General features: G+C 43.9%; 2 protein-coding genes across 2 annotated transcripts; both read right to left on the bottom strand.

Annotated features, from left to right (window-relative positions):
* Nucleotides 1-1,057: 1,057 nt before the first annotated feature.
* On the bottom strand, nucleotides 1,058-3,307 carry fam222bb (family with sequence similarity 222 member Bb). Its single transcript, XM_056283732.1, has 2 exons — nucleotides 3,226-3,307; nucleotides 1,058-3,108 (listed from the first exon to the last, which is right to left on the bottom strand). Exons 1-2 carry the CDS (start codon nucleotides 3,305-3,307, stop codon nucleotides 1,058-1,060), a joined length of 2,133 nt encoding a protein of 710 aa, XP_056139707.1.
* Nucleotides 3,308-6,689: 3,382 nt separating this feature from the next.
* Nucleotides 6,690-24,927, bottom strand: flot2b (flotillin 2b). Its single transcript, XM_056283166.1, has 11 exons — nucleotides 24,778-24,927; nucleotides 20,894-20,975; nucleotides 18,038-18,128; nucleotides 17,380-17,503; nucleotides 16,991-17,109; nucleotides 14,528-14,641; nucleotides 13,534-13,653; nucleotides 13,109-13,323; nucleotides 11,974-12,157; nucleotides 11,206-11,355; nucleotides 6,690-9,075 (listed from the first exon to the last, which is right to left on the bottom strand). The coding sequence occupies exons 1-11, from the start codon at nucleotides 24,824-24,826 to the stop codon at nucleotides 9,037-9,039; spliced, it is 1,287 nt and encodes a 428-aa protein (XP_056139141.1). The 5' UTR covers nucleotides 24,827-24,927; the 3' UTR covers nucleotides 6,690-9,036.
* Nucleotides 24,928-26,110: the final 1,183 nt, after the last annotated feature.

Genomic DNA, 26,110 nt, shown 5'->3' with positions numbered 1-26,110 from the left:
GTTTTGGTAATGGTTGGGAGACCATTTCATTTCACATCAGCCCATAACAAGATGGGTTCTGATTGGAGTTTCTGCTCCTTTCTCAGCCACGCTAACCATAACATTTAAAGTCTTAATTGCTTTCTTAGCTTTAAAAGTCCTCTCTAAAATTCAAGTAGGAACAATATACATAAAGTAACAGGACATGTATTGCAATATAAAACAAAACTACTTCAAAAAAGGACTTCTTACATAAGGTGTTACCATACACGACAGTGCCTTAGACCTGCCGATGGTAGAACAGTAAAAACATAATCATTAATTAAGGGCTTTCTCAAGAGAGGGGCATTAATCACCTCTTTTCACTTAAATTCAATAATCTTCTCAACATGGGTGATGATTAGCTGTGAATCTACCCAAGGAGCATCATGCAAGCTACCACGTATGTCTGCGCTGCAGCTCAGAAACTCCCAATTCCTGTTAGCATGACCAATACACTTCATGATGCCCTTAAACCAGTGTACAGCCCGACTTCGATTCTGAATACATTTAAACATAACCCATCGTGTTTAGGTTAATCACAAACTTGTAATAGGATAAATAATTGCAAAAATAAACTTAAAAGAAGTAAACCCCAAGTCTCGTCTCAGGGCAAGGTTTGTAAGGCCATGGATGCTAGGAGAGAAGAAGTAGTTGTTTCACGTTAACTATGCATAACACTGTGACAATCACACATAGCAAACCTATCTTCAGCCACAGAAGAATATTTTGGAATAAGATATATACAGGGAGCAGCTCATCCTCGCTAATGCTGAGAACAGAAACGTTCTTCAGCAGTGGAGCAACAATCTAAAATAACCCTTCATCTGAAACAAAGGTAAGACATTAACTCAAGACCTGAGGAACACTTTGAAACATCAACACCTGTTGACTATAGAAATTAAGCTTTGAAGGTGTAAGCTTTGAACAGCATAAATAGATCACTTGCAAGATCTTGGCTGGGGAAAACATAGAAGTGGAATTTAGCCGTTTGGCATCCCAAACTGAAAACACACCAAATTGGGATGGAGCAAAAGCTTTAGTTGTAGCCTGGGTGATGAGCATGGACACCTCTACCATTGCTCGGCTCCTGGCCTTGGCCCATGGGGGGCCTGTGCATCCTGTCAATCACATCCAGGTTCTGCTCATGGAAGCTTGGTATCTGGAAGTCCCTTCCAAGGAAATCCATGTTCGGCATCAGCTTGGATTGGCCAGCAGGCCCACCTTTCTCTGATCTGTACTTACTCCCAGGGATATAGTCTGTGGAGGCCCCCGGCTGAGCTTCTCTGAAGGGCAGGGGGAGTTCCTGCAGACCTGAGCCATTGTTACTGGCTGTGGATGGCATGCTGTTCCACTGCGGCTGCATAAAGTTACCATTAGTGTAAGGCATTGTGCCTCCTGGGCCCTTGACAGGCGATGATGATCGTGGTTTCTCTGTGGGGTGTTTCAAAGGAAAGGATTGGGCAGCACTGGGCAGCTTGTGGGGGTAGCTGAGGTTTCTGGAGGGGAACCCTGGGCCAGCGGGAGGCTCTCTCCTTGGGTTCTTGCAAGGGTGGGCACCCTCAGGGGGCTGCTGCATGTGGGTAAGTTGGTGTTGGGCCCAGGAACGCTGCTGCTGTTGCAGCTGCTGTGCCTGTTGATGATGTTGTTGTTGTTGTTGTTGTAATTGTTGTTGTTGTTGTAGTTGCTGCTGCTGCTGCTGCTGTTGTAACTGTCGGTGAAGCTGTTGCTGTAGTTGTAGCTTTTCAGTATCTGTGTGAAAATTGGGCATACTGTTCATGGCAGCCAAGTTGGGTTGTGGATGGAGAGCAGCAGCGGAGGCCTGAGTCGTGGGCTTGTCTGTGGGCCCCACCAAGAGGCAGGAGGGCCCAGAGCCCATGGCTGGGTTGTGAGTGGACACCCTGGAGCTGGCGTTGATCAGCAGGTTGCGGCTGATGGGGCTGGGGTTGGCGATCTGGCCCTCACAAACAGAGGTGGATCCCATGCCAGCCCGCGCCTGACAAAACTGATTGATCTGGTGCACAATGCTGCTCAGGTCACTGGGCCGGTTCTGGTGCAGGGTGGCCGCCATGGACAGCGGGATGGTGGAGGTAGATACGGTAATGTTCGGCGGGGCATCTGCATCAGGTGGCTTCCGAGGCCCATAGGCGTTGGGAAGGGGCTGTTGCTGGAGGCCATTGGGGGCAGCAGTAGGTCCCAAACCTGCAGCCTGGGGAAGGGGCTGTGATCCAGCTAAGCCCTGGGAATGTTGCAGGCTCTGAAGTCGGGCTCCATCAGAAATGTGCCGCAGATCCTGAGTCACTCCCTGCTGTTGCAGTAAAGCTTGTTGATGAGGAGCCGTGTGACGCTGTAGAGCTTGCAGATGGGAGAGCTGTTGCTGCTGCGGGGGTCCGAGTGACGGACGTGGCTGGCTCTGTTGTTGTAGAGTATGAGTGTGTGGCAGGCTCTGCTGCCTCTGGAGGCCCTGTGGATGAGCCAAGCTTTGCTGCTGCAGGGAATTCTGTATCTGGGACAGGCTATGCTGTCGCTGAAGAGCTTGTGAATGAGCCATGTTCCTTTGCTGTAAAGCATGTGGATTGGGCATAGTCTGAGCCTGCTGTAAAGTCATTGGGTGGGCCTCGCCTTGCTGCTGATTCATCGCCTGTGAGTGAACCATGCCCTTGTTCTGGGCAACCAGGGCCTGGGCCTGGGGCTGAGGCTGGGAGAGGCCCTGCAAGTGAGGAGCAGGCTGAGAAAGGTTTAAAGTGCTTTGAGTGGCATACGCCCCACTGTGAGGGTTCATGATGGCCTTGTGCAGCTGCCGGGCTCGGCTGCCGTCTGACTCTTTGATGGTGCCTTTGGCGGGCACGCGGAGGACAGCCAAAAGACCTGCTCTGGCGCTGACCTGAGAAGGGTAAGGACTGAGGCGCTGGCTGGAAGAGGATGTGTCAAGCCCGTTAACTGTGCGCCGAATGTGCTTCCTCTGAGGTACTTTGATACTATTTGGGAAGATCTGGATCGTCAGGGGGTTGTTGGCAACTTTCTTAGCATATGCATCCAACTCTGCTGGGGTTGGATAGTTGGCAGATCTCATCTTCTGTGTAGTTTCCCCTGCAATGTGCGTCAAAGTCAGATGTAAAAGAATGCTGAGCACAGGACACTGGCTTGCCAGGAAATGAGTCACTTCAGTGGAACTACAAGCACAAGATGGTAGAAGGAAGCACTTACATTTCTGAAGTCCAGTGTTCATCTGCGTACGGGAGAGAAATCGGGTGGTAGGGTCACCTGAGGCTGGCAGACAAGCCAGCATGTCACTGTTCCACTAATGCAGCATGGGACACTTTCTCCGCACCATACTGTGGGAGAGAGACAGACTAGGTATGAGGCAGCCATTGACAGACAAGTTGTTGTGAAATTACTTATTTACTGTCTCTATTCATGTGCCGTGCTGGGTGATCTTTTGCAAATGTAAATTTGAAATAAAACCCACAGTACTCAGACTGAAGCTAGCCTGAAATAGGGCCAGGGTTGAAGAAAGCCTTTTTTCTATTGAGAACCCAACAGCACAGAGAGCATGATGGCAGGCTACAGGACCACCAGCTGTCTCCTCCAATCTTACAGAATGCTGTATCAAAGTGCAATTTCCTCTCTGGCATAGGCCTGGGCAATAAAACGATAGCGATATGTACCGGCGATAGACACTTCATCAATAGCAATGAGAAAATTGTTCGATAGAATGTTCGATAATTTCACTTAAATGCATTAGATGCAAACCCCTATGAAAGCACATCCTCCCTCCCTGGCTCATAAACAGCCTATCATATCACTTGATAATGGAGCGTGTGACGAGTGACACGCAAACAGCCAATCATTTAACAGACAAACCTCAAGCGCGCGCCCTCCCTGGCTTATGAACAGCCCGTCATATCCCATGATAATGGACCGTGCTATGAGTGACACGCAAACAGCAAATAATTTAACAGGTGTGTTGTTCGGTTGCACCATCGACATGTAACACAACAAAAGAAACAGCGTGGCGTGAGAAAATTAGTGCAGACGGTGAGTAAATTGTTAATAAAGAAGGGACAGGTCGGCTCGCCAGTATGGCAGTTTTTCTTTTCTTTTCTTAAGTCTGACCGATATCAGAACACCGTTGTGCGTAAACTATGCAGGAAAACCGTCCCAACCAAGAGCGGGAATTCAACCTTTTCTCTTTTGGTCTTGGTTAAAAATGGGTCATTAAAAATTATCTATCTACTGGAATGAAACACATTATCGTGATAAAAAATGTCTGCTATATTGCCCAGCCCTACTCTGGGATGTGGTTATGTCGGTTAGAATTAGGAGAGAGGCATTTTCAAGCTGAGGCAAAGAATTGATCCTATACAAAAACTAGGAGTAAAGCACTTTAAACAAAATAAGTTGCAAAACCATAAGTCTTGTTATGTCCAGTTGTACTTGATTCAATTCCTTTGGATAACCATGGCCTGGATGAATGAGAACATTCACAGACATAAGTCTTGTTGAAAAGCAAATCTATACATGTCCAAGACATCGCACGTTAGCTACTGGATCCTGTAAACCCAATCCTATATCTTGTAGGACACTGGGTCTGTGGCACACACTAGTAAACAGAAAAAGTTAAACATTAATTTCCAAAGGCGGTAGAAAACTAGTTATGGATCTCACATTAAAAAATGAAATAAATTGGGCCTGCGCTTCAATTTATGACACATTTACAAACTGCATAATCACAGATCAAATGTTGAAGTGGGTTCATAAGGGCGAGGCCAAAGTTGCCATCAATTTCTCAGAATGTTTCAACAGAATTAGTGCCTGGGCCCCAGTGTTTGCGCAAGTATTCCGCCGTTTGATTGTTATATTGCTGCTGATCAGCGGTATGACACATGAATCAGACGTGGCAGAGGGGTTATAATCCCTCGCATCAGTTTTATAACAGCAAAATCCCAACGTATCAGTTTTGTCAGTACCATGTCACCCCATATCAAGATGAATTCCACACTGGACTGTGACACTCACTCAATGAACCTCTATGAGTGTTTCTCAACCCAGTCCTCAAGGAACCCCTATCCTGCAGATTTTCATTGTACCCCTGCATAGGTAGCCCTGCTTGTACTTACTCGGCCAATCATCTCGCAGCACTTAATTATGCAAGGTGTGCAACATCTGACAAAATTCATTGCTGATTGGTTGAATAACTACAAACAGGTACCTACTCAGGGTTGCAAAGAAAATATGCAGGATAGGGGGGTCCTTGAGGACTGGGTTGAGAAACACTGCGTCTATGAAATGTTGCTAAACTGGAGGATTAAAAATACTTTTTTTTTTTTGAAAGACAACTTATTCTGGAGACAGAGCAGAGAGCCGGTATCACGAGATGTCATTTCAAAGGGTGCAGGCACGCATACCGAGGCGTGCCCGCTGCAGGGAGCACATAATCAAGTCCGTGAAGTCAAAGGCACAAAGGGAAGAAGAAGAAGAAAAAAAAGAGAAAGAAGAGAGATCTCCATAAACTGGAGAGCAAATAGTATGAGGAGCCACGACCCCATATTCGCAGTTCAAGGGAGTCTTGTTCGGGGAGACGTTTTCCTTCTTTTGTGGTAAACCGTGAAGCATCGCACCGTGAAAACTTCCAGATAGGAGTGTGTGGCTGGACGAGGTTAGCCATTTGTCTGGCAATCCAGCTCAAACCTGCTGCTGTTCAAACAGCTCACCGAAAACATTCTCGTGTACAGTGCGGAGCGGCTCTATGCCCCCCGGACACACGCCCCGAAGGGCTCCGGCAGCCCGGCCGAGGCAGCCGGACCCCGGCGGACAAAGACCACCGTGGAAGTTGCAGCATTACAGAGGTTACCTCGAGTCAAGCGCCACAATAAATAAAGAGGGGACGCTTCTTTGTGCTTATTGTGACCAGGCCAGCGGTTCACTAATGTTAGCGATTTCGCGATTACGGGGAAACAAATACATGATGGCCAACTGTTATCATGGGAAACACTTACTTCTCCGGAACTCACGAATACGGAAACTTCATTTTGCGTTGGTTGAAGATTGATATTTTCGTTAGTAAATCCGACATCCCTGGTGCAGTCACCGTGCCGCTGACTACGGCAGCAGCATTTTTTGGGGCCTGCGCAGAAGACAGTATGTTTGAGGACCTCGGTTCTGTATGGGTGGCCGTGTTGAACGCCGGTCTAATTTGTATTTTTAACCGTTAAACCGAACGCTAAACGAGAAACGGCTGGTGCACATGTAGGCTGTAAAAGGTTGCATGAATAATAAGCACCTTTATTATTATTATTATTATTATTATTATTTTTAATCTTTCTTGAAATTTCACTTACTGCTCGGCTCTCGTCGTTATACAAGACGCTCGTCTTGTTCAGGTTGTTAAACATTAACTGAATGTGACGTGGATTTAATGGTTAATTACGCCACTGATAGTGGGGCTAATCATCATCCGCCATCTGTTCACATTCACACCTTCATTCCTTTCCCAGTCACTGTTAGGTTTTTTAGATAAATGCATTAATGGATAAATAAATATATTCATAAATCAGAAAGGCAAGAAAAGATTAATCGAGCGAGAAAAGTACCACTGGAAAAAGGGCAGTCTTAAAAGAGTCATCTCCTTACAACAAAGTCACTCCGGAGGCACAAGTTTTACATTTCAATTTATTAGAACAACAGATAAAAGAGTGAACCGTGACGGCATGACATTAATTACACATGGATGGCATGCGCCAACAACATACTGGGCTCCCGTGGCAATTTGAGACGTCATATGCAAGGATACAAATGGTGTAAGTCACAGTGAGGACATGAAAAACTCTAGTTTTCACAAACATATTTCATTTTTGTAGAAGCTAAATCTACATTACAAATATCCTAAGTTGGTGTTCAAAAACAGCTTCACTCGCAAAAAAACAACAAAGAAATCAATGCGAATAAAAGTAAATATGGCAGCAATGACAGCAGCAAAAAGCAAAAAAAAATAAAGTATTTGTATGTTGGCTCCTTCTTGCAAGGCCTCCACCCCCCCCAACCCCCACCGGATTGGTTCGCCTGTTTGAGATTTGAGTGTGCGGTTGGATAGTAGTGTCCAGATACTGTTAGCGAGTATTGGTCGGACCAGTGCTGAGGAGCGGGTGTGAAGAACGGTGGGAGTGTTTATGGGATGTCAGGATTTTATATTTGATGGTATTTGAACTTCTGGAGGGGTTGTTTTGCCTAAATACCAATAAAATGAATTCCAATGATAAACCTAAGTGATAGGATGAGCACCTGTTGACGAACCCCACCAGTTTAACCGCTCCTTACTTTCACACAGTCCAGTTTTCCCTCGGACATTGGAGCTATGCTGCTACATAGGAACATGTATTGGCAAACGTCTACAGTGACTTGTCCCTTCTGAATTTTTTTCCTGTTCTTGTTTTACACTTAACATAGCAAAGAATCAAGCGTGATAATTTACAAAATACCACAAAAATGATGAAATATGAAGCTGGAATGTCACCAAATGTCTCGGAGTGAGAATTAAAGCAAATACATTTGTTTCAAGCAAATGTAAGTTCACAGGTATAGAGCCTATTTACTAAAGTACAACAGTGCACATCTGTAACCCATTTCACTAATATAAAATTAAGCAAATTAAGATATTTACCAATGCTATCTGAACAATAAGTATGCTTCTCTGACACTAGTAGAAAAAGTTTGTCAACAGACCCTGAGGTGCTGTCAAACATGGATCTAGTGTGGGTCTATCGGTAGAATGAAATCAAATATATTCACTTGTTATTGAAGCCAAAGTCCCTCTTTCTGCAACCATTTCTCAGAAGAAAAAGAGAAATCTTAAATTGTTTGGCTTTTCTTTTCTTTTTTTAAATGAAGCAATTCACATGAAGCTTTTCCCTAACTACTTAGATAGCGTACACCCTTACAAAAAAAAGGTTATTTGACATTTTCCCCTCAAAGAAAATCACGCCAATACTACACCAACTCTTATTCCTTCTTCTCATTTATCAATCTTACTAACATGTCATAGCAACACCTTGACTATTATATTACTATACAATAAGCTAACTATATCAGCACAAGACTTTAACTCCCTTCCTTTGCGTGTGATACGAATAAAAATCACACTCCAATCTATCAAATGGTCACTCCCGTAGAAGAAACGATGTAGAATCACTACATAAATGGACAGGATTTAAGGTGGATTTTGTACAGTGAAAGGGGCTTGTGTGAGAGATGTGAGCACCAAGTTACAGTGTAAAAATCTATCACTGAGAAACGAATAGAAACGGGGGAAAAAAAGAGAGAAAACCCTGAACGATTTCAACATTTTAGACTTAAAAAAAATATAGCATGTACAATGCAAAAAAATAAAATAAATAAATCTTCAAATCACATGTGGGGAAATAGTGAAACACTGTCAATAACAGATTCTGGAGATCAATATAGTTTGGCATTAGTGCTAAAATGAGGAAAATAGGTTGCTCGTGGGCTTATGACAAAGGAGGAAGAGGCATATGAAACAATATGTAGGTCTGACACATGCCAAGGCTGAAAGGGGAAGTTTGGTACTTTTTTGTTTAATACAGTCAGGCCCCCCCATGTATAAACACCAGCCAATAGGAGATGAGATTAGTGGTCAGTTCAAACAGTATGAACAGTTTAACAAATGAACAAACTATAATGCAAGACTTAAATCACATCAGATCTCCTATCAGGTGATATTTCATAGGACTGGGGCCGCGGGTTGCTATTAAAAATTGGAGGGACAAAAAACAACTAAGAACTTTCCATTTAAAAATGAAATGAAAAAATGGATGTCCTTTCCGGAGCAGCAGTACATGCAGATGTTCTGGTCCTGTAGGAATTAAGGCACCAGAGGTTTCCAAAAATCCATTTGGATATATTATATATATTCATATACGTATAAAAAAACAAAACTCTTCAAGTGTATTAAAGGCAGTCTATGAGAGTGCATACAACATAGTGATGTGGTGTCAGCTGATTTCAAGCCTGAGTGCTCGCCATCTTCTGCAGTAAGGGGATCTGTTTGGAAAAAGCAGAAAAACAAAATGTAAAATTCCTTCAGATGAAAGGTATCGGTAGAAGCCTATGGCAAGTTATCCACTGTATCATTCTTCTTGTTCTTGTATTCTACAGAGCTTCCAGTTGTAGGCTTAGAAAGCCAAATCAGTAACAATCACACATTGTGACCATTTACAAAACATAATACCACAAATATGACCAACTATGGAGTTTGACTATCAATCAAATGGCAGTCCAGCAATGAGAATTACCACCAATACATTTGTTTCAAATTGGGGGGGGGGGGGGTTTCCAGTTCGTCATTCCATCACAAGGCCCACATACATTTGTTTTTCTATAGACTACATTCATTCCCTAGCACCTAACCATAACTTTAACCTTCAGAACTACTAGCTTCACAAAGCCAGCCCGCAAATGTTGCTTGCCTGATTCTGGTCTGGCAAGGTTCAATAGTCTTTTGTTTGTGTTAGGAGCATTGTCAGCAAAATAACATGAGGTGATTGAAATCAGCCTTTAATCAGAGCCGCAAACTCCATGACGCAGAACCATGGGGCCACATTCCCACACGCACTGGTCTGCTAGCAGTAAACACCACCGCCGCTAGTGGGTCAGTCCATCTAGCCAGTTGTTATGTTGGTAAATGATTGTTGCCTTCTCTGTGAATGTTTTTGACAAAAATAATTTTATAGCTGCGTTACTGCACCGGTAACAGGCTATGACACCTGTGGCTTTGGGGACCCTAATGTCCAGCCTGAAAATAATGTAGGGCAGTGGTTTTCAAAGTGTGAGGCCTGGGGGGGGGCGTGGAAAAAAGCAGGGAAATATAAGAAAATGTCTGAACCTAGCGGCAAGTGAATATGCAAACTCTACACAGAAAGGACCTGGGACAGCCTGGAGTTCGAACCCAGGACCTTCTTGCTGTGAGGCAACAGTGCTAAACCACTGGGCCACCGTGCCACCGAGTGATATACGTTAGTACTAGAAACTGCTGTAAACCGGAGTCAGATTCCCCATATGCATAAACACACTTTGCCAATAAAGTTGATTCTGAGTACATGACCATATATGGCGCACTCTAGCTGAGACACTAAATCTTCCAAATGTCCGCCGTGTTTACGTCGCTGTAACATCCTCAACTCACACCATTTTCAGACACATTGTACATCAAAATGTTCACCCACTTCTTTTGAAACTAATGGTGTGAAAATCTAAGCAGTGCGATGTGTAGTTTTTGAGATACGAGCATTTGTTTGGAGGGTGCTTACCAGTACCCTCAGAGCAGTGCTACTTCCTCATCCTTTCATGTTGGGTTGAGTGCAGACTGGACGCTACAGTGACTCAATATCGCTCCTTGAGGTACAAAGTGGTATTATGAGACAGGACGGGCCAGGGCTAGCTCGTTAGCATGCTACCAGCTAGTCTGGTAAATGTATCCATAGTGGTTGTCTATTCTACCAGCAATTGTGGCATGTTGGAGCAGCGTGGCTCAGGAGGTACAGCGGGTCATCTAGTAATTGGAAAGTCGCTGGTTCGATCCCCGGCCCCTCGACAGAGAGCGTGTCTAAGTGTCCTTTAGCAAGACACTGAACCTCCAACAGCTCCTGATGAGCAGGTTAGCCCTTTGTATGGCAGCCTCCGCCATCAGTTTATGAATGTGTGTGTGTGTGAATGGGTGAATGTGAGGCATCCACTGTAAAGCGCTTTGAGTGGTCGGTAGACTAGAAAAGTGCTACGTAAGTGCAGTCCATTTACTATTTTTACCATGTAGCTAACTATGTTTTGAAGGTCCTAATCCACTTTGAGAATCCAGTTGACTGGTAACAAACTGGAAGTGGCTTGTGAAATATAGGATTTACCAGCCACTGTGGGTGGTAATAAGAAATGAATTATATCACTGATACTCTTCAGCATTTGAGTCTCTTTGACCTGGCTGTTTGTCTCACATTTGTCTCTGTGTAAATTTATTAATTCTGCCTGTTGTTTCTCCTTAAATTGTACACAACTTGGTCAGTATTGGTTGTTTTGAAACAACATTTTAGAATTAAGAGATTTGACCACTATTTTGCCTATTGTGAAAGGCCGCAGCAACACTTATACCTCACAGACTAGAAGGCCACAGTTCCCAGTTACCTTGGTTAGGTCAACTCCAGTAAGAGCGTTGACAGAGACGGGCAGCTCAGCCAAAAGGCGGTTCACCTCCCCCGTCACACGACTGCCCTCACCACTCAGGATGACAATCTCATTGGTCCTGGCCAATGGAGCGGCCACCTTGGCAGCAATCTGTAAAGAGAAGCTCAGTTGTTTACTCTGAATATGAAACATTTATTGCCTTCTACGTCATATGTTGAGATTATGCTGTATGGTATGGGTTCATGACCAAACAGTCACTCAAGATGTAGCTATTTTGGAATTCCTAATCTAGAGTAAGGTGGTGTCAAATTCTTTGAATCCAGCGTATCCAGCTATGAGCCTGAGAGGCAACATGGACATGGACTGACTGACCCTCTGAATATTCTGGAACAATTATCGGTGGGGGAAATGTGTAATAAATGCATCCTCGTGACATTCACTGTACTTATTTCCTTGAGCAAGGCATTTAAACCTAATCTACTTCAGTCAAGCTGCTCAGTCAGAAAAACATAAGCAATGACACACGTGCGAGTATATAACCAAATCCTGAGGCAGCTTGAGCCTAAACCAGGCAGTTTCCAGATGTGGATAAGTGAAAAATGTGTGAAGTCAAGTCTAAAGTGGGATATTGGTGGAAAGAAGCATCCATGCCAAGTTACCTTTTCATGAATGGATAAAAGTTTTAAAAAAAAAAAGATGCCGCATTCATCTCCTAGCCCATGAACCAATCTGTGACATTTCAACATATGATACATGTCTGTGAATTACCTTGGGTAGGGATTCGAGGACCAGGGCAGTCTGGGCTGCTTCACCATACTGCTGATAGGCCTCAGCCTTCAGCCTCATCTTCTCAGCCTCTGCCTTGCCAATAGCCTCGATAGAGGCTGCCTGTGCCTCACCAATCTTCCTGATCTTCTCTGCCTCAGCCTGGGCTGTCAACACCTTCTTCATTCTGATAAAAGTAAATAAAACAACCAAAAACACAGATATTAATGGATTCATCAATCGTGATGTTTCAGTATTTACTGGACATTTTATTTTTGTTTTCTTTACTGAGGCGAGCAGGAAAGATCATGGCCGACCCTTCCCACCTAGGACATGGTCTCTTCAAAACACTCCCCTCTGGCAGGTGAAGGTCTATAAAAACCAGCAGAACCTCACAGCACAAGAGAAGCTTCTTCCCTACAGCAGTAGGCCTTTCAAACAAGCTCCCAGACACCCACCGATCCTGACATTGACACCCACCCAACCCCATCCCCTTTTATCTTCCCTACTGTACTCTTTGTATATGGACACTTTGCATAAAACCTGCACTACCCTGTGCATAACTCTTATTCTGTAACTAACTTCTTGTACAGCTCTAAACTGGTGTTGATTTTCACCAGTTACAGACACGACCAATTGTGTCTGTAGGGATGCCGGACCAAGCCGGAGGTGATACGAGGATTCGAACTGGTGATCCCCGTGTTGGTAGGCAACGGAATAGACCACTACACTACCCGGATGCCCATTGTACACCATTCTTTACCGGTTCTTCACATCTTTCAGTCAACTATAGACCCTGGTGCATCCCAAATGGCAAACTAGAATTTGCATTAAAGTGAACAAAGATTAAAGAGTTCTTAAGAGTGATCTGAAGAAGTCCTTAAAAAGAAACCATTTTGAATATGGCACAAAATCACAGAGATCAGCTACATGAAAGCTAGATAGTCGAAGCACACTGAATTGCAGGGAACCAACCCCTCAGACTGAGGGCCTAGTTGAAAGCCCCCATTGATGGGATGTGAAAGCATCCTTGAGCCAGGCACTAAACCCCCTTGACGCTGCTCTACTACCTCCCAGGGGAAGACATGGCAAAAGACAAAAAGAAAAAAGTCATTTTAATAGATGGAACCTCACTCACTTCTGTCCCTCAGCCAGCTGCTGCATTTTGTAGGCCTCTGCCTCAGCGGGCCTCTTGACCGTGGCGACGAGCTCCTTTTCAGTGCGGTTGATCTCCTTATCCTCAATGGTGATCTGCTTCTTCCGCTGCACCACTTCAATCTCGATCTCCTCCAGACGAATCTTCTGCTGCTCCTTGGCTGCCTGCAGCTCATAGGCAAGCTGGGCCTCTGCTTTCTGATAGACAGAAAGACAGAGTCAGAGGAACGCACACACACAAAGCCACAGCCCAGTGTTGACAGATAAACAGCTGAAACAGCTGAGGCAGAGCCACTTTATTTAGCTATCAACTAGTCATTGTTGCATCTTTCCAGCCGCCCTCAACTCCCACCACAACCTCCAGACTTCATGTGAGGCTCTCAAAAATCTAAAACCTCAGTTACTAACCTTGGTGTTGACTTCCTGGTTGAAAGCAGCTTTCTGCAGTTCCAGTTCTCGTTTTGAGTCAGCCATCTTAGTATCCGCCAGGAACTTGATATCCATCATCTCCTTTTTGCACTCTGCCTCCTATCATAGAGGAGAGATGCAGGATGCAGTCAGACATGACAGAATCTGGTTGATTTGCAAATTAAGGTTTCACATCTTTCACATCTTCTTCACATCAACTTAGTAAGCTGCTCACAGTGACACTTACACCCCATTTACACCAGGTATTAAAATGCGATCTGTATCCGGATATGTTGTCTGGATAATAAATGATCTGATCTCGCCTCTGCATTTACGCCTGGTATTTTTAATAAGTTCTGATTATCCTAATTGAGATCAGATCTCTGTTCTCCACAGCAAATCCTGTGCATGAGTAATTTGAGGTGGCGGCAAAGCAGCTGTAGGCTAACTGTCAACATGGCAGGTGTAAGATTGCCAGAGATGCTATTACTGTGCTGCCTGTTTCTACTTTCTCCTCTGTCAAGGAAGGGGTCATTTCCAAAGTTTTTCTGTTAGGCGTAAACAGAAAAGAAGATTGGCCCCGTTTGCAGCAACTACATTTGCGGCTACTGTAAATGCTACGACAGTGGTTTGGTCTCTGTGGATGAGAGAACAGAGTAATGACTGGCTTAGGACATTGATGTTGCGTAGGTACAGATGCCAGCATATTATACGGATTGCATTGAGACTTGCCTAAGATCTGAACACAATGCAAGCCTCCAGATGTGGTCAGGAAGATCTGATCACATTACGATCACGATGCATTTACACCTTGCATTAACATGGTTTTTCCTTATCTGGATAACGTGTCTGGATACAGATTGCATTTTAATACCAGTTGTAAATGGGGTCTTCGACAAAACACAAATTAAAAAGTTGGCTTACTTTAAATTGCATGCACTTAACAAGAAACTTTAAACAAATCTGTAGCTCAATAGGGATGGGGGGTTCTTACCCGTATCCCAGCATCCCTCTCTGCTTCAGCCACACCAATGTCCGCGTCCCTCTGAACTGCTGCGGTCTGAGTCTTCCCCAGGGAACTCAAATAATCCAGTTTATCATATACATCCTGCGAAGTACACATACACACACCAGAGGTTATCTTCAGGATGCTGTGTGGTTTAGACTTCCCCATTTACAGCCTGAAATCTCAGAGAACAATAATGTCAGAAAACATCCTCTATCCATGTATGATGATATCTTACTTGATAGTGCTGAAAGAGTTGCTGGCATAAGCAAATGCACCAGTGATCATAACTGTTGTCGCAGCTAGCGTAGCTCACTTGCAACTCAGGTTGTTGCTACTCTCACATAAGTAGCTGCAGTATGAGAATGGCACGGTCAAAGCTCGAGTTACAAAAGTAACACCGCACAAAAAGATCCAGAGTTACAGATATTGATGAACAAACAGGCTGATAAATCTAATTAAAACAAGAAAAACAGCCCAAAATTAATTTAGGCTTGAAGGCTTGCAATCATAAGCGAGCTAACTGATCTCAGTATCACAGGCACTATCAAGATCAGATTGACGTCACAGAGATAGACTACGTGCCTCAAGCAAAGCGCCATGATTAGCCACTGTGTCGCCAATGTGGCTCATACTGTTCTACTGAACTACAGTCAGGACGGAAAAAATGGACTCCTCCTGCCACTCGGTGGAATTCTGGATTATGTATGGGGCCCATATAGTCTGGCCCTGGAAGACAGACTATATACACCATGAAACACCAGTACACATGTCCTACTCAACAGAAATAGTTGATTTTAGTTAGGTTAAAAATACAATACTGTGTGCTCAAAATCAACTGCAGCCTCCATTACAGTGAAGGGATAGCAATATTTAAAATCTTATTCAAGTATGAATATTTAAGAGAGTTGAAAAAGCCAGTTAAATGTCCTGGTTGAAGTTGAAATTAATAGCTCATCCTTCCCAGCGGCAAAGTAATGTCCCTGATAAAAGCTTTGATCAATTCATAATTTAGCAATGAAATTGGGATCAATATCAAAATTTTAACTCACTCTTTTAAAGTTTTTTTTTCATAGGCTTGCTTTTACAGGATGTCCTGAATAGTATTGTTTATATTCCCTATATAATTATGTTTTGGCTTAGCTTCTGTTTTTCTAGCATTCTTAAATCTTTCCTGCCTTCTTGATGAAATCCATTTAAGTAGAATGCCATCCATCCATCCATTAGCCAAACGGCTTATCCTGCTCTCTGGGTCACGGGGATGCTGGAGCCTATCCTAGCAGTCATTGGGCAGCAAGTGGGGAGACACCCTGGACAGGCCACCAGGCCATCACAGGGCCCACACCCACACCCCACCCCCCCTAGGGACAATTTAGTACAGCCGATTCACCTGACCTACATGTCTTTGGACTGTGGGAGGAAACCGGAGCACCCGGAGGAAACCCACGCAGACACGGGGAGAACATGCAAACTCCACAAAGAGGACGCCCTGGGATGACCACCAAGGTTGGACTACCCCAGGGTTTGAACCCAGGACCTTCTTGCTGTGAGGCAACCATCCTAACCACTGCGCCACCATGCCGCCCATAAAGTTTATTATGATAATCGTTATTATTTTCATCAACATCATCACTATAAGAACACATCAAATCCACCAGCTGTCTTGGTTGAGTACAATAAAAGAAGGGACATAGATTTATTCTAGCTATTACACATGCCACTTTGCACTTTATATTAGAGACAATATTGAAGTGGAGAAGAGTGTCAGGAGTGATTTGCGACAGAAGGGTACCAGCAAAAGTTAAAGGAAAGGTTTACAAGATGGTTGCAAGACCAGCTATGTTGTATGGTTTGAAGACAGTGGCACTGACGAAAAGACAGGAGGTGGAGCTGGAGGTGGCAGAGTTGAAGATGCTAAGATTTGCACTGGGAGTGATGAAGAAGGACAGGATTAGAAACGATTATATTAGAGGAACCGCTCAAGTTGGGATGGTTGGAGACAAAGCAAGAGAGGCAAGATTGACATGGCTTGGACATGTGTAGAGGAGAGATGCTGGGTATATTGGGAGAAGGATGCTGAATATGGAGGCTGCCAGGGAAGAGGAAAAGAGGAAATCCAAAGAGGAGGTTTATGGACGTGGTGAGGGAAGACACGCAGGGGGCTGGTGTGACAGGAAATGCAGAGCACAGGAAGAAATGGAAACGGATGAGCCGCTGTGGCGACCCCTAACGGGAGCAGCCGAAAATAGTAGTAGTAGATTAGAGACAATATCCAGCCCCAAATGCATTACAAAATTGCAGATTGTTTTCTTGCTCACTAGCAAACACACATCTTGTAGAACATACCTGACCATATTTTATGTAACAGTGACATTATCTATGCTTATAGATATGAAAACAAGGCCCAAACAGGATAGTTCTCATTGGCTCTTCTTGTCCCTGTTGACCTACCTTAATGGTGAAGCTGAGAATCTCTATTCCCATCCTGCCCACGTCGGGGGCTGCAACTTCCCGCACCAGCTTGGCAAACTGGTCCCTGTCCTGGTAGATCTGCTCCACAGTAAGAGTACCTGAATAGAGGGGACTTGATGAGCATCTTAATACATAATCACACTAGAGGACAGGTATACATATCAAAAAATAGCTAACAGCATGTGCATGATTACAGCAGCTGTATATACCATATTTCCACTTTCCCGACAGCATCATCGAAAAAATTGTGACTTTACCAGTCACAAGCGGATTGAGTTACTTGTTGACAGTGGATATCCTAAAAACGCACAAATCGAGCCATCAAAAACCCACCCCCATCCGCATGTCATAATGAAATGTGCTCCTACCAAGAATAGAGCGCAGATGTCCCTCTAAGGTCTGCAGGACAACTGCCTTGATCTCCACCACCGTTTTGCCCAGGAACTGCTCACAAGCCACCGCCAGCAGGTCGTGGTCAGTGATGACTTTCACCTGAAGAAAGAAGATGGGAAATTCAGCTCTACTTGTCTGTTACAAAGGCAACAACTAGACTTAATTGAGAATGTGAATGGTATTGAGTCTTGGAGAAACTGACACCTTTAATCCACAACAAAACAGTGGGGGATTTCGGAGATAGCAAGTTGCTGATGCTTCTCAACAAATAACGAATATTAAACCTCTGACAACTGCATTATTTCCCCGCTAATTAAAAAAAATTAAAAAAAAGATTCTTGAGTATTTGCAAAAGGCTGTACGTGAGTGGGTACATGTCTTGAAAAGGATAATTTTGGCCACATTGCTAAATAATCTAGAAATTATAAAGCATCTAAATGAAAGAACAAACATCTTAACAAAACTTTTTTTAAATAAAGTACCTTGCAAGAACACAAAGGACACAATTATATCTAAAACATGACATTATAACACAAATGAGTAGGACACTAGCGGAAGCCCTGGTAACCGCAGACCAGCGGGCACACACAACTCTAGTTGATGGACTCGACTATCTCAGGTGTATCCATTTACCTGTGCTACTCCCGTGACCGTGATGGCTACGCCTTCTGCAGTCTCCACATCCTCACATCTGGGCTGTAAAGTCATGATTTCTAGGGTTATCCTAAAGGGTGGTGTGAGAAAGACAGCATTACTGCAATATCCTGCAGACGAGGATATGAGAGCAACAAACTGAGGATGGAATGACTAAATGGTGGAATAGTGCCTTGCATATTATATCTGGGTGTTGTGGCTCCATTCTTTGGGTAGTGAGGATCCCGCCAGTCTTTACTGTTGATGGTCATAATGTTAATGGAGATTGACAGATTAATATTCTTAAGACTATCTGTACAAATTAGTATTACCCATATTACTTTGCTCACCCACCCATGTACCACTTCTAGATACACAGATACTCTCTTTTCTAGGTCATCTTAAGACACTCTTGGTCTTCCCACTTTTAAAATGTTGTCATGTCCCTTATGTCTTTTATGTGAACATTACAAGTCTAAGTCCTTGCACTTGCTGATGTATTTTCCATCAATAAAAACCTGAACTACTTTTTTTAGAACAATTCGTAAGAAAAGTTTAGCTTAACTGGATTGTAAAAACTGAGATTGACAAGAGGGTTGGAGCAGAGAAGAGGGGGAAAAACATGTAACAAAAGATCACAACTTAGGACCATGGAGGTTTCACGTATGCTTGTGCCAACATGATGCCCATTAAACTGGTGAAGACACTAGAAGGTCTCTAACATCAAACCCTGGACTCACTGAAATTCACTCTGGATAAGGGAATCAAATCACCCTCATTCATGGGAAGGATCAGGGGGCAGCCGGGACGCGAACCCGGATCTCAGGCACCACGGACGACAACGTTAACCAGTCAACTAAAGGGTCTGACTCGTTAGCCAAGGGCTAGCAAGTCTAGTCATCCATGATTGTTACACTACCCCCCTTCACGAAATGCATCTCCGCGCTTTAGCATATCAGCTCCCTCACGCCTCTGGGTGCAAGCGCTTCTGATGGCCTCATGGTCTCACAATCCCAGTTCTGACACCAATGTAGTGAATTCAGGGGGCAGCCGGGAACCGCCACAGCCGGGATGCGAACCCTGGTCAGACCCTTTAGTGGACTGGTTAACATAGTCATCAGTGGTGCGGGAGACCCGGGTTTGCATCCCAGCTGCAGCAGTTCCCGGCTGCCCCCTGAATTCACTACACTGGTGTCAGAAGTGGGATGGTGAGACTGTGAGGCCATCAGAAGCGCGTGCGCCCAGAGATGTGAGCGAGCTGATACGCTGAAGTGCAGGGACGCGCTTCCCGAAGGAGGGAGGTAGTGTAACGATCATGAATGAGTAGACTCGCTAGCCGGTTGGCTAATGGGTTGGACCCTTTAGTCGACTGGTTAACGTAGTCGCCCGTGGTGCGGGAGACCCGGGTTCGTGTCCCGGCTGCCTAGGATTTTTCCAAGATTTAAGACATATTTAAGGTACCACAACAGAACAAAAACGTGTAGAGGTAAAGGGAATATTCACAATGTGGAATATTGGAAGATAGTGATATTTGGCCTATGTTACTCATCAGTCATAAAGAGTTTCATAATTCTGTACATTCCTGTAACAGCAATAGAATGATTACTTGAGCTACTGTGTTTGGGACAAGCACTGCCTGTCAGGCTAACACTTCCTTGACACACTGACATGACAATATATGCCAACAGTCAGGGCCTACTGTAAGAAGGTTAACCTGAGTAACACGGTTAACCTTTGCAGTTTTTGTTATCCGATATGTAAAAGAAGGACAATGGAGTGCGTGTGTAACTCAGGCCTAAAAGGCCAAATGACCTTTAAAACTTGTTTCCATTACAGACACTCTGAAGTCACAGACAGTGTCGCTCACTCAGCTAAAGGCTATGGAAAAAGGCCTTCGTCCTCCTGTTGTTTCTAAACTACCTGGCAATTACAAAAGCCGAGATGAAGTCACTGTGCGAACTCAGAAACAATTGTTTGATGACAGCCCCTGGATCTTGGTTGTGGTGTAAAAATTCCCACACCTTTTAACACTAGAACGACCAGGATTTCACTCCTACATAAAACAATCATGGGCGTTCAAAATGACTGCCGGTTATTAAACTCTATATTCTGTCAAGATAAATACCCAAATTGAGATATTAATGCATTGCATATGTTAGTATGTCTGTTAGGAAACGACTGACACCAAAATTAACATTATAACAACTTTAATACTATTTTTCAAACAATTTAAAATTGCTACTGTCCAACGCCTGTAAATACTGCAATGCCGCGGTGGTAGTCATGTTGCGTCTGAAACGGCGTCTGTAACAAGACATGTTGGCAATAATCAAAAATCAAGTTTAGACTATTTCTCTGCACTGGAGAACGCTAGTGTGTTTCTAAGACAGCAATGAACTTTGAACGAAATGATGCGACCAACACACGTCATAAATAGTGACATGACGCACACGATCGCGTGCAAATTACGTGCGGTCATTTTGACCGCCCATGGTTGTTTTAGGTAGATCTTATCATAACTTTTTTTGTGCAATTGATCTAAAACTCATTTTAATGCAAATATATGCAATTTTAGAACCACTCAGTGATCAGCATGTCTGTATCCTTTTTTTTTCTCTCACAAACTTATTAAACTTTGAAAATCCAAAACGGTCAAAATGACTACCTTGCTCGTTCTAGTGCTAACAAAATGAGCGGGAACAGAATACTTTGTGGGCCCTGTGAGTTTAATCCACTTATCCATGAAGATCCGCACGTTACTTTTAGGCAAAACTTATTGAGGAAAATCCTAAAAGGGGCTGAAGCCATGCTATGACAGTGAAGTGTGATGTCTTTGCTCAGGCGAGATGTTGTCACCTTTGAGTGTCAGAGATGAGCCACCAGGCCCAGGCCCACCCTCCGACCACGTAGGTCTTGTGATCAGAGCCACAGCATCCACCTAGGGGAAGAGATGGGGCAGTGATGTTGAATGGTAATCCCATTAAGACAATACTCCTTTAATTATGCATGCCTGACTACAGTGTTTTTCTAGAATTTAAGCAGTAGCCAACTATGATGGGTAAGTCAAGGCATAGAGGAACTCAGTGGGCTTGTCTTTCGCCCAGGTCTTAAGACTTGGTCGAAAACTGAGCAGCAGTCTGACTCATTATATCTAGCTGTGGATGCTTACCACATGGCCTTTGTAAGTGCAGCCAAACTAACGGCCAGTCATAAGACTGAATACGACTGGTTAAGAAACCATGTGAGAAGGCCATGGCAACACTTACAAAACCAGAAATCAGTGAGGGGGGGGGATTACTTAGTAAACAACACAAGGAAAACCACTGCTCTTAGTAATTGTTTTATTACATGGTGTTCACTGAAAGAGGATCTGCTAAATTTGTTTTTCATCACAACTTTTGGTTGACTTATTTTCGATTGAAGATGGCTGTTGGTCACGCTTTGATGGGATGTGCATAAGACTCACATGACACCGTTATAACCATGACATGACACTTGTCATGAACATGAAGGAGACTTTATGAACATTTATGACTGCTGTTATTAAGTGTCATTCAGTCAGTTATGTAATTTTTAATGCACAGTTGACATTGAGATGTATGTTTTCGAGCTAGCCGCACAAAATATATCAAATCGAGCGGATCTTTCGCACTCGGGTTGCTACAACGAAGACATCTCAAACAATGTCAACTTTGCATTAAAAATTACACAAGTGTGTTACCTCCGGCTTGGTCCGGCGTCCCACAGACACAATTGGCCATATCTGTGGGTGGGAAGCCGGATGTGGGTGTGTGTCCTGGTTGCTGCACTAGCGTCTCCTCTGGTCAGTTGGGGCGCCTGTTCAGGGGGGAGGGGGGAACAGCGTGATCCTCCCCATGTGCTACGTTCCCCTGGTGAAACTCCTCACTGTCAGGTGAAAAGAAGCGGCTGGTGACTCCACATGTATCAGAGGAGGCATGTGGTAGTCTGCAGCCCTCCCCAGATCAGCAGAGAGGGTGGCGCAGTGACTGGGACGGCTCGAAGAGTGGGGTAATTGGCCGGATACAATTGGGGGGGGGGGGGACAAAGGGGTAAAAAATGACATCATTGACCGAATGACACTTAATGACAACAGTCACAAACATTCATAAAGACTCCTTCATGATCATGATGGGTGACATGTGATGGTTATGACCAGTGTCACTTTATTTGAAGGGATGTCTTATGCACATCCCTTCAAATAAAGTGTGACCAATGCTGTTATGTTAAAAAAAGATGATCGAGAGAAAATAAATACTGCTTGTTGTCTTATGTAAATGTCAGTATTGCTTTGCATTAACTGCAAGAATCACGCACAGAGTAAGGAAACAATCTGACATGAAAAAAGTATTTTAATTGTGATTGACCAACACTACCTGGTGGAAAAGTGAAAGTTGGGACAGCTTAATGGTTATCCCAAAGTTTAGAGAGTTGAAGATTTTGGGAAGTTAGGATGCTTGTGTGATAATTTTTTTTCCCATCTTAAGTTGGGGTATTGACTATACATTGACTTGGGAACTGTTAATCTGTAATGGCCTTTTCAGGTCCTAACCCTAATTACCATGGTTACAAAACAGTCAAGATAGGACCTGAACATTAGAAAGTTTCTGTAATACAGCTCCTGGTTCTTAATACTGCCAGGTAGTTCTGTTCTTTCATATCACTGAAAGGTCAAACAGTTCATCTGGAGACAACATTTAGTGGCAGAAATGTTTCAGCACTAATCTAAGTGACTTCGTCAGTCTCACTGACTGCAGGTGTCCCCCAACCTTATAAACAATACAGTTGCATAACGACCAAAACCAATGATTGGTTTCATAGGAAAACAGGCGTGACCATTAAATAGAGTTTCAATGGCCATGTGTACTATTCACAGAGGATTTGGGAATAGTTGCAATCACAGCATTGTAAGATGGTGACAGAAGTACTCTTAGCCCCCCTTGGTTCAAGGATGGTCGTTCCCTCTTCACATAGACGGCCCCTTTGCCTCCCCGTTCAAACCAACGCTCCTCCCTATCAAGGATGTGACATCCTCATCCTTGAAAGAGTGGCCACTGGCCTGTAGATGGGTGTAGATTGCAGAGTCCTGGCCTGACGCGTTAGCTCTCCTGTGTTGTGCCATCCTCTTGGCCAGCATCTGTTTGGTTTCTCAATGTACAAGTCATGACAATCCTCCTGGCACTTAACAGTGTACACTGCATTGCTCTGTTTGTGCCGGGGGACCCGATCCTTGGGGTGGACCAATGTTGGTGCAGAGTGTTTTGGGGTTTGAAAGCAACCGAGACGCAGTGTTTGGAAAATACGTGTCTCAACTTTTCTGACACTCCCGCCACATACAGAATTGCCGCTGCTTTACTTTTGGGCAGTTGCTGTCCTTCTCCTCTCTTCGATGAGCTGGTGCACTGTTTGGATGTCTTCCTGGCTTTGACAAACAGCCAGTTAGGATAACTACACTTAACCAGGGCCTGTTTAATGTTGGATTTCTCTCCTTCCCCGGCCGCTGTGTCGGTGGGGACGTTGTCAGCTCGGTGGTACAGCGTCCTGATGACTCCTAGTTTGTGCTCCAGTGGATAATGAGAGTCAAACCTTAAGTACTGATTTGTTGGTTTATGGTAAACATCAACAATCAAATGTCCCCCATCACCAATTGCAATTTCACAGTCTAAGAAGGCTAACCTGTCATTTCTTTTTTTTTTTTTTGTTCTTTCAATTATTCCAGTAGCACTGGTGGTACCTGAGAATTGGTTTGATAGCCCTTGGCCTGGGTTATGTTGTGATCACGTCACAATGTGTACATTCTCAATAGCTTTATTTTTAAATGTAGGCAGGTTGAAAGAAAGGGTTTCAACCATTTTAGATTAGCAATGAGTAAAAGCCTGTGCACCTTGTCTAGATGTGTATGAAATCAATACTAATAACTACATCCATTTTACATAACAAGGGTTTAATAATCACATAGCTTAACTAGACTGAGTTGTTGTTTCACTTGGAGTTAGCTATTCTTCAGTTGCGTGTCACACTGAGGTCTTCTCAACAGATCTGGGAATACACCTTTGCGTATTGTTTTTAAATTTTACAGAATTTGACATCTCTTGTTATACAAATTCACGGGCCTATTGACAATAAATTGTAGCTCTGTTTAATTTACTAGCTGAGTTCTTTATTCATAAAAGGAACTCTCTAAAAAGAGAGTCCCCTCTTTACATCTGACACGCATGTCCTTAAAACTGTTAGGTGTCATCTGTGGTTGGTTTGAGGTACTGTTTGTATTCCTCTGGCTGTAATGTTATTTGTCCTCTAACCTTGCGTTATAACATGTAATTAACGCATCCTGTAGTTGGCTAGCTTACATATTTGGCTGCCAGACGCACTGTCAGCAAGGGCTGCTGGCTCAAACCCCGTTTGCTACCCTCTCCGAATTGTTCCAACTTGTTGGCAACGCCAGGTTAGTTAACCTGACGCTACCCGCTGGACGACTTTAACCATACAGTGTTGGTTCATTTTTATCGTAGTCGCGATTACGCTCTCGCCTTTTGAAGGATCAAGCCGATTCAACGTCAGTGGATAGCTTGACTGGTTAGAAATCCGAGCGTCGAATGAACGAAGACGCTTCGGCGCAATTCAGCTCGTCTCTTGGGTCTACCGTGTTAAACTAAGCTAGCTGCTAGCCAAGTAAGCTAACGTTAGCAAGGCAGCCGAGAAAAGGGAAAAAAAGCACTTACCGGAGACGACCAGGGCTTCGTTTGGTCCGACCGTAAGGCAACCTCCCATTGTTTTTCCTTCTATATATCGCAGTCGGCGAGGTGAATATTTTCGACGAGATACCTGGCGTCCGTCAGCTCCACACACTGGGCGGAAACACGCCTCACAAATCTGCTCTCCCACGACGAAGTCAGCACCGCGAAGCCCCGCCCCATCTAGCCCTACGCTCAGCGGGCCCTACGCGTCACATGACCACACCGCCGCCGCCGCCGCCGCCGCCACGGCCCCTGTATACACATTTAACCCTAACATGGTCATCTACTGTTACCATAGTGTAAACTACTAATAAGGCACGTTAGCCCCTAGTTAACGGGTCTGACCCTTTAGCCGAGCGGTTAGTGACGTCGCCTTGTGGTGCATTACACCCCGTATCGAATCCCGCACCGTCAAGTAAATAACCGATTATTACACCATTGGATGCGTGGTTAATCTTATTAATAACCCATCTGCTAAATTATTTATTCGCAGACGGACATTCTCTAAAGCAGTGGTTCTCAACCTTTTTGGGGTCCTGGACCCCCTGCGTATTTTTGATCTACCCTGAGGACCCCTCCGCCTGATCTTGGGGGAGGGGGGTTGCAATTTGATAGAAACAGTAGAAACTGCATTTTAAATTGCATTATAGCATTTATTCACTCTTTGGGGCAAAAATAAGAGCTTTCAGTTGTAACTTAGATATAGTTAACAAAACAGAGTTCTTATGCAGTAACTTTCAGATATATGTAACAAAACAGAATATGTATTCAGTAACTTTCAGATATAGTTAACAAAACAGAATATGTATTCAGTAACTTTCAGATATATGTAACAAAACAGAATATGTATTCAGTAACTTTCAGATATATGTAACAAAACAGAATATGTATTCAGTAACTTTCAGATATATGTAACAACAGAATTTTTATGCAGTAACTTTTAACAATGCAAACGGGAGCGAGATCTCATTAAAATACAATAAATCACACTTGTGAAACAGATGTAATTAGAGAAAAAAAAAGTCCTGTTACCCTTTTCATAGTTTAGGTAGATAAAGGTCTCAGTCACATTTGAGTAAAATAATCCTATTTCTATAAATGTCATAGGATCTTTTTTTTTAAAGATATTTTATTTTCACGGACCCCTTGCAATTACACCACGGACCACTAGGGGTCCGCGGACCCCCGGTTGAGAACCACTGCTCTAAAGCACTTCCCAAGGTGTCACCATTTCCGGTAGAGCAGAAATTACTTATTACATCCCCCAATTTAGCAAAAACAATAAACGTGTGAAATAAGACGCCATTATTATCCCGCA

The sequence above is a fragment of the Lampris incognitus genome, chromosome 7 (assembly GCF_029633865.1).
Source record: "Lampris incognitus isolate fLamInc1 chromosome 7, fLamInc1.hap2, whole genome shotgun sequence".
Classification (NCBI taxonomy): domain Eukaryota; kingdom Metazoa; phylum Chordata; class Actinopteri; order Lampriformes; family Lampridae; genus Lampris; species Lampris incognitus.
Note: the sequence above shows the minus strand (reverse complement) of the source record. Positions and strands in the feature narration are given on the sequence as shown.

What these genes read in the sequence shown, in the direction of transcription:
- fam222bb (XM_056283732.1), bottom strand. Translation starts at nt 3,307, where the DNA reads ATGCTGGCTTGTCTGCCAGCCTCAGGTGACCCTACCACCCGATTTCTC. An exon ending in GAACACTGGACTTCAGAAAT is followed by an intron (nt 3,109 to 3,225) that starts GTAAGTGCTTCC and finishes CGCACATTGCAG; the next exon opens with GGGAAACTACACAGAAGATG.
- flot2b (XM_056283166.1), bottom strand. Translation starts at nt 24,826, where the DNA reads ATGGGAGGTTGCCTTACGGTCGGACCAAACGAAGCCCTGGTCGTCTCC. An exon ending in TTCTCAGCTTCACCATTAAG is followed by an intron (nt 14,642 to 16,990) that starts GTAGGTCAACAG and finishes TGTACTTCGCAG; the next exon opens with GATGTATATGATAAACTGGA. An exon ending in CTGGAGTTGACCTAACCAAG is followed by an intron (nt 9,076 to 11,205) that starts GTAACTGGGAAC and finishes TTTTCCAAACAG; the next exon opens with ATCCCCTTACTGCAGAAGAT.